This window comes from Xiphophorus maculatus, chromosome 13 (genome assembly GCF_002775205.1).
Source record: "Xiphophorus maculatus strain JP 163 A chromosome 13, X_maculatus-5.0-male, whole genome shotgun sequence".
NCBI classification, from domain to species: domain Eukaryota; kingdom Metazoa; phylum Chordata; class Actinopteri; order Cyprinodontiformes; family Poeciliidae; genus Xiphophorus; species Xiphophorus maculatus.
The window spans coordinates 1,372,308-1,391,123 of NC_036455.1; the positions used below are offsets into that span (position 1 = coordinate 1,372,308).

Sequence of the window (18,816 nt, forward strand, 5' to 3'; positions counted from 1 at the left end):
TTATCGGTTTGAAGAAGAAATCTGTAGTATTTCTGACCTTTATCAAGTAAAACTATGCTGCTTTGTTTCCAAGTTTAATCACATGGCTGCGGAGCCGCGAAGCCACACTGTAGGTTGTTCACAGTTGCTGCCAGAGGAGAACAAGGGGAGGCTCAGATTTCTTGGCCTGAGATTTTTCTCCGACGCTGCGTTCAGGGCCCGCAGAAAACATTGAAATGAGCAAATACGGTTGGATCAGAATGACATTCACAAAAGTGGAGGTTTCTCCTCAAGCCTGACATTAAACTCTTTCGTTGCTTTCTTGCGTAATGTATGTGGAGAATAAGGGAATGGTAGTCTGCTCTGACTTCCGGTTGTAAATAAAACAGCGTGCTTATATATTTACAGCAACCATATTGGATTTTAAAGTCAAGGTTGGAGAGAAACATATTTCTAAAGTTGTAATTCCGAATTCAGGAGGACATAATTGTGTATGAATTGGCATCATGATGATCAACTTACCCCAATTCCACTCTTTTGAAATTAGGATTTCTATGTGACTAATCTGGATTGAACTGGATCAAAGTTTGTTTGTCGAGTGCCGGGTTAGACAAAGATAATCTGAGTAAATACAGATTTCAAATAATTATATTTCTAGATTATCTTGATTTGATATTAGATCATTTTTATGAGCTGAAACAAGTATGGCAAAAAATAAAAAAAACTAGACCTGTCATGGAAATGCACAGCTGCACATGAACTGGAATTGTTTGTCTCTAGATGACATTTGTTGTGGCCTAAACAAAACTGAATTGTATTAATTAGAAGTAGAGTTCACACTGCCAAAACACAACATTTTAAGTAAATATTAAGTATTTTTGTAGTGCAAATATCTTAGTGCAGTGAAAATAAAATAAAACTAACTTGTAAGAAACTTTTCATCAAGAAATAAGAGGTTGTGACACACGTCGTATTTCCCAAATGTCTTGTTCTAATGGCAGATTATTTCACTTATGACCACATGTGTCAAACTCAAGGCCCGTGGGCCAAATCTGGCCCGCCATAGCTTTTTTTGTGGCCCTCTAGACTCTAAAGGAACACACAGTTAAACATCTGTGCTTAAATATTTTTTATCAATCAAATCCAAGCAGTTCTTTTCCATTTTCTGCCAAATTACTACACCAGTCAGTCCCTCCTGTTTCTTTCAAATTATTGTGGAAATTAACACAAAATCAACAAATCCCTGCAGTTTTTCACGCTAATACATAATTGTGAATTTGATGCAGATTTTTGGTAAAATATTTTGAAAACTATTGGATCTAAGTGACTGCTTGCTCCCACCTGCAGGTGGCGGAATTTCTTACCTCTACTAAACAGCTGCTTTTAGCCTTTGTTGATGAGAAGTTATTATTCATAATGACACTGCGAGTAATAAAAAAAATCATACATAAGCACAAATATTCCTAAATTAGTGCCACAAACATTTGATTTGTATTGTAAAAAAACACAAAAACAATCGCGAAATCCTGGAGGGACAGAAAAGATTTACAATATAATTTAATTTTAAGAATTTATTTACATATTAACAGTTTTGTTACCAGGTTTTATCAATATATTCTGGCACAATCACCCCTTTAAGAACATTGATTATCTTAATTTGACCCTAAATGAAAATGAGCTTGACATCCCTGCTTATGACTAGAATTTTTCATTGATATTAAGGAATTATTGACACAAAACAACCTCCTTTGTTGCGCTGAAAAAATTACTTGTAAATTGGTTTTGTCTTATTTCAAGCATACTAAGATATCTGGGTTAGAAACTAGACCAAAAATACTCAGTAAGATTTTATGTTTTCGCAGGGAACTTTCATTTTGATACTCGTTCTTAAAAAAAAAAAAAACTTTTGGGGAATGAAGAAAAAAGAAGAAGTCTGGTTTCTTACATGGAACAAAACAGAACAAAGTCACAGTCAACTAAATGAGGAATGCAAAAAGTCGGAGGGGTCCGTGAACGCATTTTTGAGTGACACTCCAGCAGCCTAATCCAGAGAGTGAGGATGCAGAGCGGCGCTCTAGGTCGATCCAGCGACCTTTAACTTCTAATTTCAGGGCTGACTGGAGAAACCCCGCCGAACTTTGTCCCTGAACGCTTCAGATCCCGCATTTTCAGTGCCAGCTGTGGGTTTCATCGGCACCGTCTTCCTCCTGTACCGGACTTTAGTAGACGTTACGTGGGGACAATGGAATCCAACATTATCCCGGACAGTATCCGCCCTCAGAGGCTGCAGCCGGGGATTGGCTTCGGATCGGGACCGACGGGGACCCTCCGCTCCTCCTCTCTCCGACCCGGAGTCACGGTCCCTGTCGCGCCGCTACTTCCCTCCCCGGCCTCGCTGTCCGCTTCGTCCGGGCCTCCTCCTCCTCCGCCGCCCCTGCAGCTCCACAGCCTGTACGGAGGAGTGGCAGCGGGGCTGGGGCCGGGGGCCGGCGGCCACTGCAACCCGGGGAACCCGGCGGTGCTGAAGGAGGCGGTGGAGGCGGTGGTCCGCAGCTTCGCCAAACACACGCAGGGCTACGGCAGAGGTAATGTTGTGCAGGAGAAAAAGCCTGTGCACATCCGTGTTAATGACTGTTAGTTTTAAATCTGGAGAGTTTGGAGAACGAGGATACCACAAACAAAAACCAGACATTCCTGTTATAAACCCAACATGTTTTATGATAATCGCCCTCTAGTTAACTCCCAGAGCTGACCTGCAGTAAACGGTAATCCATTTGTTATAACATTCCCCAGGTAGAAAAATCAACAATTTCCACAAGTTTGCCTCATGCTGGCAGCAGCCCACCATAACTGGGGCCAGCTCAGACCCAGTTGTGGTTTTAGTGGATTGTGGTTGGTGCAGATTTGGGCCAATTTGGGCTGAGAAGTGGAAAATAAAAATTAGACCACAAGCAGATCGATTGTAATGTGGATGAGATGCAGATGATGTTCGGCAAACATGTCCAAAACCAGAGCTCCAACTTATTCCCTTTTGGCTAGCTGAGTATGGAGGAGTATTAGGCAACAACTTGACATGAAGTTAGGAGGGATGGATGTTTTGTTTCCAAGGAGACTAACTCTTTGGTGCTCTTTTGAAATGGTGTAGATTAGTAGTTTTGGAGGGTTTCTGGTGGTCGTTAGGAGAACCAGACGTGCTTTCTTGTTTAAGTCGTGTAAGTTTGGCCTGTGACGAATCACTCAGACATAAAGGCTCCTGAACCCAAACAGTTTGCAGACAGAAAGCAGGATTTCAGCACCAACAGCTGCTGCCTGGGAAAAATCTAGGAAAACAACAATCGAGCACAGAAAAATGTTTGTTGCTTAAAGAAATTATTTCCACAGCAGATACTGCTAATTTAATGTACCGTAAATAATTAGTGCCCAACTGTTGTTTCAGCCCACTCCGCACAAAAAAAAGTAAGGTTGATGGGTCTCCTTGGATATCTGCTTTGAAAATGTTCAAGGACTCTTTTGCACGTCAAGGCACAGAACCTTCAGAAATTAAGAACCTTGAGAAATCATGAATAACATTGATTAAGATCTCTTTTAAGCTTAAACTTGACTTAAATCTGAATCAGTGTTGGCATTTGCAGCCACTCTAAGTCTTTCTACTCTGCACTAATAGGATTTAATCCCAAAAGATTGCCCCTGTGTGCCGCCACTGACATCCTCGTCCCCCTCCTTTTATTCCACTTAGGCTTCTTAACAACTTCAGCATAAGAATGAGACTGCTGTGACAGGATTGTCTGTAAGACAAGACACTTCCTTAAGTACAAGATCTTTTAGCGCTCGATTTAAACACAAAAATGCTAAGGACATTTAGTCTTATGGTATTTCTGTTATTCCAGAGTAGCTGTTGCTCTGCAGCTCTCTCCCGCTTTATTTCCTGTTTGTTTCCGCTTTTATTCCTAAGGAAAAGGTCAGACAAGAGGACTTCATCTCACCACCATCTGCTCCACTTTGTTCGACCTTCACCTGCTGGAAACATTAATAAGATACAAATCACCGACTAGCTTGTGGTCGCATCATGTTGACTGAATAATTAGGAACCTGTTTGATGAACAGAACAGCCAATTGGGGTTTGCAATGTAGCCTGGAAAAGTCAGAAAGTAATTTGATTTGTTCAGGCCTGGATAAGTGCAGTGAAAAAAAAACAGTTTTGTATTTTCATATTTTTGTTAACTTTATTTCCTTCTTTTAATGTTCCGTCCGCCCATCCATCCATCCATCCATCCATCCATCCATCCATCCATCCATCCATCCATCCATCCATCCATCCATCCATCATAAAAAACAGGAACGATAATGTATCAAGCTAATAAACTGCATAAAAGTCCATAAGAGTAATAGGTCATAAATTGAGATGAAGCACCTGCAGCCAGATCTGGAAGTGTTTAAGTTCCTTAAGAAGAGATTTAAACACCCATCCACTCATAAATAAGTATTTGCACAGTCTCCTTAAGTATCTGTCTAAGCTTTCTGTCGTTCCTTCCTTCGTGCTCAGTAATCCCAGACTCGGTCCATGACGTTCAGATCCTCGTCTGTGGGGAGGGGGTCACACCATCTGTCGCAGGAATCCATCTCTTTCCTGAAGTTTCCTCCTTTGAAACCCGGTGTCATGTTTTGGACACGCCGCATTGGGATTTGGAGACTCCTCCCTGAAGGCGTTGTTGGATGGATGAGAGTCTATAAACATCTCAAAACGCACATAAACTTTATTTTACGGCCGTCTAACAACAAGATGAGAGCGTACGCTGGGTGTTTTACAGCCTGCTTCAGTGGGAGTATAAAAAATATTATTTGGATTGCAGCTTGGGAATTTACATTTCTGGAGCGGTGATTTTGTTTTGTAGTTTGCTGACTGGGAAAGCTGAGATTTCTGTTGAGCTGCAGAACTAAAACACACTGATGTTACAGGAGCAGTCTGAGCTGGGAGTCTAATTATCCAGCTCTCATATCTCTCTGCAGACATAAACCTTTATAACTACAGATCCTTAAAAAAGTATTCACATTCCTGATTTTTTCCTTTCTTTTTTTAACATTTTGCCATGTTGTACCTGCATACTTTCTTTATTGAAAAAGCTTTGATTGAAACCATTTTGACTCAAGTTTTCATTCAGGATTGTTTTTGTAGTTTTAGCTCCTTCCGTCATCACATCAACTCTGATTTGCGTCTCTGTTGCTGCTAAACAAAAACGTCCCACAGCATGATGGTCCCCCTACCCTACCATTGCTGACCTTCATTTTCACACTTCTGCTCTACTTTGTGTTGGTGTATCACCTTAAAATCTCGATAAAAATACTCTTGACGTTTGTGGTCGTGACATGAGAAAATGAGAAAAGAAATACTTTTACAAGGCGCCATGTAACTGTCTCTAATTCAGATTTTACTGCACTCCTCTGTGGTTGTTCTTTCCTAACTTAAGACAGACATTTCATACGAGTTCATGAAAAGTCAGAATCTGAGCCGAACCAATTTTTCCCTTCAGCGGAGAGGATGTGAAGTTTCCTTCATGAGGTCACCTCCATCTGTTTTGTGTGTGCATCTTAGTTGAAATAAGGACAGAGTGGCTTTAATGAAGCTCTTCTGTCCTCCCTGTCCCTTCAGTGAACGTGGTGGAAGCGCTGCAGGAGTTCTGGCAAATGAAGCTGACCAGAGGGGCCGACTTGAGGAACGGCGCTCTGGTCGTTTATGAAATGGTCCCGTCAAACAGCCCGCCGTACGTCTGCTACGTCAGCCTTCCAGGCGGCAGCTGCTTCGGGAGCTTCCAGGTGCAACATCATCGCTTTGTTTCCCTGGATAGTAAAAGATTTAAAGATATATATATATATTTTTGCTTAGGGACATCTGGGAATGAGCTGCATTTTGGATAACCTCTTCTGTAGTGCTTTGCTCTGCCTCGGTCTCTCTGGCTCTCATTATTACCCTGACTTCGCGTGTTTTCTTTCACCGTTTGACAGTTCTGTCCAACCAAGGCGGAGGCGAGGCGCAGCGCCGCCAAGATCGCCCTCATGAACTCGGTCTTTAACGAGCACCCCTCCCGCCGGATTACAGATGACTTTATTGAGAAGAGTGTGAACGAAGCGCTGGCCTCCTTCAACGTAAGTTCAGAACGGAGAGATCTGCTGCTAGCGCCGACAGTTCGGCTGCGGTGGTTTGTGAATGAGTGCCGCTCTGGGAGAGCCTCTCTTTCTGCACCGAGAGATGCAGAAGGAGGAAATAATCTGAAACCTGTGTGGAATAATTCACTCCAGGTTCGACTGATCTACTGCAGCCACCATGCCTGTCTCAATTTAAGGTTTCCTCAGTGGGGAAAAAACATGGAAAATATTCCCCTGGTGCGTTCACAAATAGAATAACAACTTTGTAACTGTGTTTTATAAAGCAGTGGTTCCCAGCCGTGGTGCTCAAGACACACTGGCCTGCATGTTTTAGATGCTTCCCTGCTTCCACACACCCCAATTCATTGCGATTCAGCAAAACCCTGTTAATCAGCCATCAATTGAAATCATGTGTGCTGAAGCAGGGGGGATGCCTAAAACTTTCAAGGCGGTGTGCTTTGAGGACCAGGATTGAAAAACACTGTTTCAAAGAATTCAGAATTAGAGCTGATTGAGCGCAGCCTGGATTCCTTAAAAATGGTGAAATATGGAGTTAATTTCCTGCCATGATGTTGCAAATAAATAAAAGATGTTGCACAAACTGTCCCGTCCTCAAACACATGAAAGATATTTTCCAAGTTGTCCTCTTGTGCAAAATGATCTCTTTTTGCAAACGATACAGTTCCACAATCTGTAGCAGGTTACCCATATCGTGTTTTGTTGAACAGGACGGGACATGAAAATAAAAAACAAACCAACAATACGGATAAAGACAACGACAGTTTCAAATTTATACATTTTTCTGGAAAATGCATCTTTGATAGGCCTCCCTAGCTAATTGGGACAGGGACACAATTATGATAAAACTGATAAATAAGCAGTGAAAGAAAACGTTTACATCACCTCCACAACAGAGAGATACTCCGAATATCTCACATAGATAGAGAAGTAACATTTCTTAGACTTACATTTGACAGCAGATTATATGGACCAAGAACCGCAAAAAACGCCCCAACTAAATTAAACTAAAGTTTTCAAAACCTGGATTTACAACAAATTAAATTCTGATATAAAAAAAACAGTTCGATTTCAGGGATTGTATTATCTTTTTTAAAATCTAATTTTTAACGCCTTCCAAATTAGGAGATACAGTATTTTAATGTAAAACCAGGCAGCCAATATAAAATTATTGATCAGATGTTAAACCCTTTTGTTCCGTGTTGATACTCCATATTTGCCACTTTCCAGAAACGATAATCTCTTTTAAGAGACTTAGAAACCAACCATTTATAATAATAATACTAATAATACTAATAATACTAATAATACTAATAATAATAATAATAATAATAATAATCTATATTTTTTATAACGCCCTTTATGTTTCTAATTAAAATCTCAAATGGCAGTATGACAGAAGCGTTATGTTATATAGTCCTTTCCAAAAATTGTGTACAACATAAAAGAAATCTGCTGCTGATTCCAACAATGATTTTCAAAAAGATCATTTCTGAATTTCAAATTTGGATATTCTTTAAGGCCTGCTGTTCTGCTGTTTTATAGTTTCTAATTTTTCTTGTAGCCATTTCCTAAATGAAGATCAACTCACATCTGTCTTACATAAATGACATGATCTCATGTCTTTCCCATTTTGAATAGTGACTTAGAGAAATTGCCCTAGGAGAATTTAAAAGAAAAATTCCCTCTTGAATGTTTTGTGTTTTTATTGTGTTTTGTTTGGATCATCATAGACTAGTTCTGCGCCATTGCTGTGTGTTCACAGGGGAACCGAGAAGAGGCCGATAATCCCAACACCGGGATTGGGGCGTTCCGCTTCATGCTGGAGTCCAACAAAGGAAAATCCATGCTGGAGTTCCAGGTAGGAGAAACACATCAGCTAAACATGGATGGTGATAACATGGTAATGTTAGATGTCAATATAATTCAGGATTCCTTTTAAGGAAAGGACATAATGGAATCTCAGTTTTTTTCAAGTCTGGATAATTATCCAAAAACCTATTTTCAGGATGGAAATTTATTTTTCCAAATTTTATCCCATATTCCATCCATAATGGTATATAATGGTATTTTTCTTTTCTGCTCCATCTTCTTTATTTGTTTGTTTCTTTACTTTTTGTCTTCATTTATTTGTTTATTTCTGTCCGTCTGATTCCTTATGCTCTTCCTGAAAACAGTGCTTCCATTACTGGTCTCTCCTTTCTTTGTGTCTTTCTTTTTTTTCCTCCTTGTCATTCTTTCCCTCCATTCCTTTCTTTCTTCCTTGTGGGCTTATTTTTATGTCAAACTTGAGTCCCTCCTTTTTTTCCCCTTCTTCCCTCCCACCCTTTGTCATTTCCTTGCTTCTTTCCTAAAGTAATTATTAGTGTCACCTCTCGTGTCCTTTTGTTTCTCCGTTCCTCCAGTCCGTCGTTTATTTGTTGCTTCCTTACTCGTGTCCAGTCTTCGTTCCTTCCTTTTTGTCTTTTGTGTTCAATGAACTTTAGCATTTACTGTTTGAAAATGAACATAAAGGACCGTTATGTTGAGTCTGGGAAAAGTCTGGATACTTTTCCATAAAGTAAGCAGAAGCTCTACAATCACACTCACTTTACGCAGTTTAGCTTAGTAGAAGAAGTAAGTTTGAAGCTGGTAAATGGCTATCTTGTTGAAAACAGGAATCTGAATCCAGTGTGCAGTGCATTACATGCCTGGTGAGCAAGTTTTTCCCTCTAACTCCTGGTTGTTTGCAGGAGCTGATGACTGTGTTCCAGCTGCTGCACTGGAACGGGAGCCTCAAAGCCATGAGAGAGCGACAGTGTTCCCGACAGGTACCCGTCTCACACATGGCATCAATTACACACAGCTTGGTTTTAGCTGTCATATAACTCGTTTTTTTTTTTTTTTTTACACAAGACAAATTATACATAAAATCACGGTCCAAATGAAGGGACTGTTCCAGGCATGTTTACTTCTTCCAGCATTGACAGCAGCTGTGTTGTTGGAGACATGAAAATGAACTCGACAGCGAAGGTTTTTGAACGTTTATATGGTTTGGAGTGAAAAAGTTCAGCATAAACAACTTTACAGATGCAGGGTTTTGTAAAGCAAATTTGAGTACATAAATTTACTTGTTTGCAACAAGAAACCTTACGGTATGAGCAGGGTGAGCATGAAGTAAAGGGCACTACAAAGCAATGTCCATTAACACTATTAACCGAACATTTTTAATGTTTAAAGAGTAACAGAATAGTTTCTAATTCACTCAGGATCAAATGTTTGCATTCGGACTCAAATGTATACAGAAATGTCCCAGATTAACCACACATTCTGAAGCCCTTGACGATATTCTGGCATAATTTTATCTGAATGTTTAAGCACTCCTTTAATCAGAAATGGTGGAGCTCCTTTACACTGATTGGTGTTCTGTTACGAAGCCAACTTTTGCACTGAAGAGGATTATTTTTATTTATTTATTTGGAACATGATCGAAGTATAAAATCACACACATGATCAAGGAATGCAGAATACACATATGTTTGTACCGCAATAATCTTAACATCCTCGAAAAGGAGTAGGAAGAAGTAAGAAACTTATGAACTCCTACCCCATAAACTCATAAAGTGTTTTCAGATGGACCCTCATCAAATAAAAGAATACAAAATAAACATAGATTATTATGCATTCCAAGAAAAGTTCAAACAGATCATCTAAAGCCTCAAAATTCCTTGTAATGCCCAAACTTGCAGGAGGTGCTGGCTCACTACTCCCACCGGGCCTTGGACGACGACATGCGCACCCAGATGGCGGCGGACTGGGTGAACCGGGAGCAGAGCGTGGCGGGAACCATCGCTCAGGAGCTGGCCTCAACGGAGCGGGAGCTGGAGGACGCCAGGCTGGCAGGCAGAGAACTGCGGTTTTACAAAGAAAAGAAGGACATCCTGATGTTGGCTGTGGGTCAGCTCAGTGCCGCCAACGCCGCCACTCTGCCATCGCACTAAAACACAACCGCCTCGCCACGGCGAAGGACCCCTGGTAACAGTGTTGATCACTTTCTAAGATGTGTTTTGTAATGAGGATCAGGAAATCAAGCTTCAGCTCATGCTTTGTTTATGAAAGAAAACACTTGTTACTGAACTCGTTGTGCCTAGTAACCACAGGATGCTTTTTTTATTATTATTTGCCTGTAAAACTTGGCATTGCATCAGAGTATGAACAGGGCTTTTTTTTTCCTCTTTTGTTGTCTGTTGTGTTACATTTATTTCTGGTTTTGGATTTGATGGGGGGAAATATTACCAAGGGGTGGGGAGGAAGAAATTAGATGCAAAAAGTCACAAGATGCTTGTGATTAATATCACTGATATAGTGATATTACCCTGAACCTTCTTTATGGACGTTTTTAGTGAAATAGTGAAAATTGATTCAATTTAGTTGAATTTTAAATTCCTTTTTGTCCTTTGGATTGTCTGTTGGGAAAGAAACTTTTATTAATCTTGTATTATTTCACAAGTTGGAGGTGTTAAAATTTTGTTTCAGAAAAAAAAAACAATTTTAAGTTAATCTCTCCTCTGCTACAAATGCAGTTAAATAATTCAAAACTCACTACAGTTACAACAGGCCGTGGTGTGACTTTATATACAATGCAGAGAGTAGCTATTATAAAAGTATTATTGATCATGTTTTATTATTATTATAGAAAGGAGCTTATTTTACTGTGTTTCACACTCAGGTGGCTGAGCAGTGAAAACTTCCACCAAATTTGAACATTTTTACTCGTTTAGAGCACAAACCCTGGGATAGAGTTTGTAATTCATGCCCTGAATTCACTGTTTCCTATTGCAACCTGGAGCAGCCTCTCCCAGTGTGGAAGGAAGTTTGAGTGTTGCAACAGGAAATTAACAGATTTAGCAGGCAATACGTGTCTAATAGTGGTTCCAGTCATCCTGCTAAGGTTGAGTGACCATGTTAGCACCAATGTCATGTCTTACGCAAAGGTAGACGAAGACCAGCCCAATGGAGATCGAGAGTTCAGGGTAACTAAGTTTTGAGGGATAAAGGTTCAGGGTGGTATCATTCAGACAGGCCTTAATGATACAGATTTTTGCAACATTTCAACCGGCAACACCTACTCGGCTTTGTAGCATTCACTCAAGCGAAACCTTGTGATTGATCATGAAATGTCAGGGTCTTAAATTACACATAAACTCCAACATACATGATGCTCAGCTCCAGTCAGAGGGTGTGTTTTCTTCCATACGTTATACTATGTGATCTGTATCACAAACAAAACCATAGAGAGGATCTCTTTGTCAAGGCAGTTTTCTCAATAACTATTAAAATATATCTAGAATTTGAGAACATTTACAATTACAATATGTGGCTACTTTTGACTTTGACTGTTCAGTTTTTAAAAAATCATACAGAGAATTAAGTGTTTGTTGTCTTTTGGTGTTTCTGTATGTGAACGGTTGTGGTTATTTTAGAGTTTTTTTGTATGATTTGTGACCCTGACACTAGTCGAATGTATATTATAGCGTGCTATCAACTTTATTACTGGGAAATATGTGGAGCAACTTGTCCCGGTTCGTGTCGGCTGCCGTCCGCCTGAACTTTGTGGATTAATTCGACAAACCAACTTTGTTACACAATAATGGATCGTTTTACAGCATGCACGACTTTGTAAATGCAGAGGTCAGTGGTATAAAATGAAAATGGATTGTTTTACCATGTTTTGGACATAGATGAGGAAAACTTGGACCTGAATATATATTTTTGTTTCTGTGCGTTTGTTGAAAATACTCAATGCAGAATTTATTTTTTGAACCATTTGAAGCCAACAGATGATAAATGAAGTTGAACTCTTTATATGCTTTTTGTTTCTTAACTATATTTCTAAGCTAGAAGGATCAAGACATTTTAACCAAACTCTCCAAGACTGCATGTTAACAAGGAAAGTGTTTAATGGACAAAATGTGGCACAAAAGCAAACTAAAACAGCAGGGAGTCACATTCTCCGCTCCTGAAGGTAGAAATCCTAACGGCTGAAGCATGTAGCCTTAATTTTTTTGGAGATGACAAATTAAAAACACGAAGGAACAATTGGCTGTCATTGAAGGCACGGGAGTTTTTATTTTGCTTGCCTTTCATTTGGGAGTGTTGTTATTTTTTTTATAAAATTGGAAACCTTTATGTTGGGACCTGTAAAACACTGAAATGTTTTAGTTAAATTCATTACACCATGGAAGAATGTGGTAGATATTGGTTTACATACAAAGGCAAAACTGAAATTATAATTTAAATATAATTTCCTTATTTGAATTGAAAACTCCCTGTAGTCTTAGTTTTTTTTTTGCCTGGCCACTGGTCCTGTTTGCATTTATAGAAACAATATTTCTTTGAATATTGACATTCTTCTATTGGATTACAAATAATTTAAAAAAAAAAGTTTTTAATAGTTAAAATCAAGTGAACACATTTACCTCTACATGCCAAATTCCCTTTATATGTCAATTTCAGTTTTAATATAACTTTGTTTCTGTAATTTTTCATATTTGCTTAAACAATATATGTTGTGTGGGTTTTCAGTGATTTATTAAAAAAATGAAAGATTCATAATGAGTATAAGAACATTTTAATGGAGTTGTTTAAAAGAAATGAGATATTGATTTTCTTTCTTTTTATTCACTTTGGTTTTTATAATAAAAATCCCCATCAAGTGTTGTCTTATATACAAGCCAGTCCAAAATATCTTTGTACAAAGGCCTTTTAGTTTTCCTTTTTTTATGCTTAAGGATTTTTTGTTAATATTAAGTTGTTAAACATTTTATAAAAGAATGAACCCTTTTTTAATCTCTTGGGTTTGATGCATGATGCTTTAGATTTTGTTTTTGTATGTTTCATATTCAATATACAGTATTGTTTTATAAATTGCTCTTTGAAGCCTAATTGTGTGTATTTTATATGAAGTTTTTGTATTCTGTCTTTATACATTTACTAGATTTATATCGATATGTAATAAATCAGTTAATAATAAAAATGTGGCTTGGTTTGTTTTGTACTATCATCCCCTTATATGCTGGAGTAAACAGAGTAAAATGGGGATAATTGTTGTATTTTTATTAGTATTTTAAAATAATAAACTTGTGTCTCAATCTCAAGCCGGAAATACATTGTTACATATGGATGTTTGTCATAATATGCTATGTGGTTAATACAGATTGATTTATTTTATTTTAATGTATTTTATTTTGAAAATTTCTAAGCACAGCAGCGGAAGAGGCGGGGCTTCCGTCTACAACGCTACCCCGGCGTTGGTTCATTCAACATGGCAGCGGGACCAATTTCGGAAAGAAATCAAGGTAATTTCATCCTTTAAAGTATGTTTTTGGTGAATATCTCTCACTTGTTTTTACACGTGCTTATGACTAAATCGTAATATAATTTCTCGGCGGTTTTTGAGCATCGCTTAGTGGAAAACATTCGCTTGAACACATGGAAGTGTATGAAGTGTTGTTAGCTTAGCATTGTGCTAGTTAGCTTCTTTTAAAACGTAAGAAATGTAATTTACATGTATCAAACAGAAGCACAATGGTACTGTAAGTTATAATGCGGGTTATGACGATGTCAAACTGCTGCTTTTTAGCATGCAAAGTTAGCTTAGAGAATTAGCACGTCATAGCATTTAGCGCCACTCATGCGCCTTAGTAAATAAACAGTATTGATCTTTTGTTCACTATTTTACCAGCTGGATAAAATATACTGCATATAATGTAATTAGGAATGTTAGAAATATTTTCAGTAAGTTGCAAGTCAAATTTTTCATTTTGAATAGCAGGCTAAATCCTCGAAACTGCCAATCCTAACAGAAATAGCTGGTTTTAAGCGGACTGCACAGCGAGTATTGTAATAACAAATTGTGAAGTTATTGTAAAAACTAATGACTGTTGGTATTTCGATCCTTTGCAGAACGAGTAGTAGTATTGTCATTTAGTATTTTTTTCAAATCCCTTTGGATTTGCACTACCAGGCATTTGTTTCTCGAGATATATGTTTGGCCATGTTCTAAAGCTTAAAGCTGTTATCAAAACCAAGCTAGCAAGAAAGGTTTATGTCAATGAAAGATGAGTCTTATTAAAAATGTAAGATGTACAACCTGATAAACACACTTCTAAGATGTTAAGTACAACACTGTTCTTCTGTAAAAAAGTTTAAATTGCAACATTTCTTTTCTTGTCAATTTTCAGATGCGACTGTGTATGTTGGAGGCTTGGATGAGAAAGTGTCGGAGCCGTTACTGTGGGAGCTGTTCCTGCAGGCCGGTCCTGTGGTCAACACACACATGCCCAAAGACCGGGTCACTGGTCAACATCAAGGTCAGCGACAACTTGCAGGCTGTTTTTCTCAGTGGACAGTAAAACATACGAACAATTAACTCATTTGGATGCTTATGTCCTTTCTTTCTGTGAAGTAGAAAAATACGTTTTTACAAAGTATGTAGCGTAACTGAGAACGCAGCTGAAATCTGCCCACGATGATGCTTGAACATGTATTGCTTGGAACAGAGTTAGTTTTATTGGTCAGAAATGAGAACAATGTGTTTTTGTGATACTGTCACTAAGAAATGTAACTTGTTATTTTTCTCAGGTTATGGCTTTGTGGAGTTTCTTAGTGAGGAGGATGCTGATTATGCCATAAAAATCATGAATATGATAAAACTCTATGGCAAACCAATTAGGGTCAATAAGGCCTCAGCACACAACAAAAACCTGGACGTTGGTGCAAACATCTTCATCGGTAATTTGGACCCGGAGATTGATGAAAAACTTCTCTACGACACGTTCAGTGCGTTTGGTGTGATCCTCCAAACACCGAAGATCATGCGAGACCCCGACACAGGCAACTCTAAGGGTTACGCTTTCATCAATTTTGCCAGTTTTGACGCTTCGGACGCGGCTATTGAGGCCATGAACGGCCAGTACCTCTGCAACAGACCCATTACGGTGTCGTACGCATTTAAAAAGGATTCCAAAGGGGAACGCCACGGTTCGGCCGCAGAGCGACTGCTGGCTGCACAGAACCCGCTCTCCCAGGCCGACAGGCCGCACCAGCTGTTCGCAGATGCTCCGCCCCCGCCGTCTGCACCAACACCAGTCCTCACTGCGATGGGAACAGGAATTCCCATTCCAGGTACGACTTTTGTGTCGAGTTAAAGCATTTTTCAGTATTGCAGAGCTTTTTTTTTGTCCAACATTCAGTTTAACTTCTTTTCTTTTATTTTTTGGTACAGGTCTCCCGCCTCCTGGTGCGTTTCCTCCTGTTCCCCCTCCTGGAACGATGCCCCCAGCAATGCCGCCTTCGATGGGCATGCCTCCAACAGCAGGAGGTGTTCCGCCAGGGTCTGCCGGTGGACCTCCACCTGGACCGCCACCGTTCCCTCCTGGCAACATGCCTCCAGGTAAAACTTGGGGCTTTCAAATGCTGAAACTGTCATTCCCTGTCAGGGAAATCAAAAGAAAACTATTTTCTTCTTCTGTTCCACAGGTATGCCTCAGATGCCCATGCCACCTCCTGCTCCTCCTGGCATGGTGCCTCCACCTCCTGCTCCTCCAGGATCGGCTCAGAGGGCTCCGCTGCCCCCCAACATGCCGCCACCACCAATGGGCATGCCTCCCCGGGCACCATACCCCATGGGTGAGAGCTGCTCTTACATCTTAACCTACAGCGTACATCAGGAATGTTTTGGAACATCTTTTTTAATTTTTAATAAAGAAATTACCTAATCTAATGGCAAGGCAAGCCAAGTTTACTTTTTCTTACATGAGGCAATCCAAACTGCTTTACAGGAAGTCAAAGAAAAAACAACAAACATCTTAAAGCTTTAAAAAGCGTCGTCTAATAAGAAACAAATGTTAACCTAGTCTTCCATCTCAAGCTGCAGTCACCATAAGTCGCCTCCAGTGGCAAGCAGTTAATTAGTGAGACGCTTTAATCAAATTCGTCAGTAAACAATTAGGTTTTGGTCCTGATTCAACAGAGCAAATAGTTTCTGCACATCTCAGGTTTTCAGCAGGTTTGTTCCAGAATGGAGGACCATAAAAACTAAAATGCTAAAAGTCTAAATGTGCTTCAGATCAGAACCACAGCTTGTTCGTGGTTTAAATGCTGTAATTCCTAATGCTGCATATTGTGACCCCTCTTTTTGTTTCCCTCAGCTCCTCCTGTGCCTCCAGGTATGCGAGGGCCTCCTCCTCCCATGCCTCCGCCTGGCTACGGCGCGGCTCCTCCTCGTCCGCCTCCTTTTGGTTTTCAGAGAGCTCCTCCGATGCCACCCAGGCCCCCAGGTGCCCCTCCTCGGGTGCCTTAAGCACACCGTGATCCACGGAAGACGGCATGAAACAGCTGCTGTTTAGCTTTTATTTTTTTTAACATGTTCAGGGCTGCTCCTGTAGCTTTAGTGTGTTCTTTATTTGTTTTTTCATGTTTTTTTGATCATTGTACAGATGAATGCAACTTGACAAATAAATATTTACTAAAATTTCTTTTTTTGGGGTGTTTTTGTATGGTTCTTGATCTATCAGAGAAAGAAAATCATTGCATTTTTTCTTTTATTAAAAGACTGATTACTCAGCACGAAGGTTCATCAAGTTTGAAATTATTAAATATAAAATGTGGACAAATGCTTTTTGTCAATTTTATTGTTTTGCAGTCATTTAGGGTTTAAATTAATTCATTGCACACCCCACTGTGTAATTATGATAATCTTTGATCTGTTTAGCAACTGAAGACTCTGGCCTTCTTTTGTTCCAGAAATCTGTTGGCAGTATTGTTTCGTTCTGAGAACAGAATCAATGAGCTTGTTGTATTCACTCTTGTCCTGCTGTGACATTTTACCAGGTCATGGAGAGAAAGGAGAGGTGTTAGCAATAAAAGCAGTAATTTATGTTTTTATATCAGAAAGGGCATTGGGCCAGACATAAAGCAAAGAACAAATGATTTTAAGAGTGGAAGTGATTTAAAATTCAGTGCGGTAGGGCTTATAATGTCTGGAGTAGGCTTCTATTAAATACGTCATGTTTTCAAATGAAGTCAGCTTATTTCTAATGGTTCAGTATTGAGAGTTTAGCTTATTTGTATTCTTTTGTATTCTAAAACTCAATAATATAAATCCTTCACAAATAAAAATTGAATATTAAATATCAGTTTGACGTTCTTTTGTCCTATTGGATTTAAGAATCACTGTCCAGCTCAAATGGCCAACAGCTGAACTCAAAGCAGTTCAGGAAAGTAGCTGGTCAATGGCCAAAGAAAAGAAACAAAACAAAAAAAAAACAGTAGAAACATTGGTATGATTAGACAATGAAATGAGCCTTGTAAACAACAAAATACAATTGACTTTCTGTCACAATTTGGACTAAACACAGGATCAAATAATCCAATCTAACTTAATTTATAAAGCACTTTAAAACAACCAGCACAAGACCAAAGTGCTTTAAAGTTCAAATAAGTTTAAAATTGTTACGCTATTTAATAATAATAATAAAAAGAAATGAATAAAGACATAATATCTTGGTATGTTTTTCATCTGGAAGATAGACATTGACTTCAACAATTTGTGAAGTTTAAAAGTATTTCATAAAGTCCCCTTCTCTGTACGATTTGAACATTTTGTTGCATCGACTGTAATGTTAAAGCTTTGAGAATCCATGTACTGTGTGAAAAAATCAATGAATAGATTTTAAAAATATGCCAGCATGAATTCTGTCTTAAATCCCATCAAAACCTATGAGAAAGATGAAAAGAGTTCAAAGGAGCTGAATGGCCAGCAGAGCCATTGAGAGCTTATTTGTACAGCAGAGGTCACACAGTCATTCTTACAGCATTGTGAAACTGAAGCTCTATAATAATAATAATAATAAAAGGTACAATTTTCTAGGTTGTCCCTATTTTCAAGCTATAACTTGGCAATATAATGTTTGGATGGATCTCTTCAACATGGAGTAAATAAATGTGTTAAAAGTACATTTAAAAGTCTGAACAGTAAACATGTCCAGAGTTACTTTGCAAACTATACTTTTCATTTGTGCTGATTAAAAATATTTATTGAGAAGTTTTTTCAGAAATTATCACATGCAAACATTTTGTTTTTCAACAAAATGATACAATTCTAAACGATGCCTAGTTTCTACTCTAATTTAAGAAGATGAAGATTTTAACATAAATTAAGATATTAATCAATTAAGATGTTAACAGGATATTTTGTAAATCTCCATATTCTTTATAAGTCATGAATTATGTTCCAACTATCTGGGCTTGTGGGTAATTTGTCCTGGAGGCACATTCAATAAATGTTTCTAAATATTTTTAATATTTTAAAATATTTTTAAATATTAAAATGTTAGCACTTTTCTTCCCAGGGGTAATTAAAATAACAATTAAATAGTGAAATAATTGCTCATGCTTCTCAATTAAATTAATATTTCTATTAATGGCATCCTCCATAAGTTGCACAATAGTAAAATAGATTTGTGTGAAATCACTTAAATAATTAGAAACATAATTCCAAGAAATTGGAGCAAATGTTGGGAAGACAAAAGCTTCTGAAACATTTGAACTCCGCCATTATGCTGCTGAAACTAAGACGCAGGTTCCACCATGTTCTCAAGGTTTCCCATCAACATAATGGAAATGCGATGGTTTTGT

The 18,816-nt window shown here is 38.6% G+C and overlaps 2 protein-coding genes across 2 annotated transcripts; both read left to right on the plus strand.

Moving 5' to 3' along the window:
- The first annotated feature begins 1,917 nt into the window (after positions 1-1,917).
- On the plus strand, positions 1,918-13,170 carry lix1l (limb and CNS expressed 1 like). The gene is made up of 6 exons (XM_014476103.2): positions 1,918-2,564; positions 5,627-5,790; positions 5,980-6,120; positions 7,904-7,999; positions 8,871-8,948; positions 9,867-13,170. The coding sequence occupies exons 1-6, from the start codon at positions 2,222-2,224 to the stop codon at positions 10,116-10,118; spliced, it is 1,074 nt and encodes a 357-aa protein (XP_014331589.1). The 5' UTR covers positions 1,918-2,221; the 3' UTR covers positions 10,119-13,170.
- Positions 13,171-13,401: 231 nt separating this feature from the next.
- On the plus strand, positions 13,402-16,654 carry sf3b4 (splicing factor 3b subunit 4). Its single transcript, XM_005797396.3, has 6 exons — positions 13,402-13,475; positions 14,361-14,489; positions 14,761-15,303; positions 15,404-15,571; positions 15,658-15,807; positions 16,329-16,654. Exons 1-6 carry the CDS (start codon positions 13,442-13,444, stop codon positions 16,478-16,480), a joined length of 1,176 nt encoding a protein of 391 aa, XP_005797453.1. The 5' UTR covers positions 13,402-13,441; the 3' UTR covers positions 16,481-16,654.
- The last annotated feature ends 2,162 nt before the right edge of the window (positions 16,655-18,816 follow it).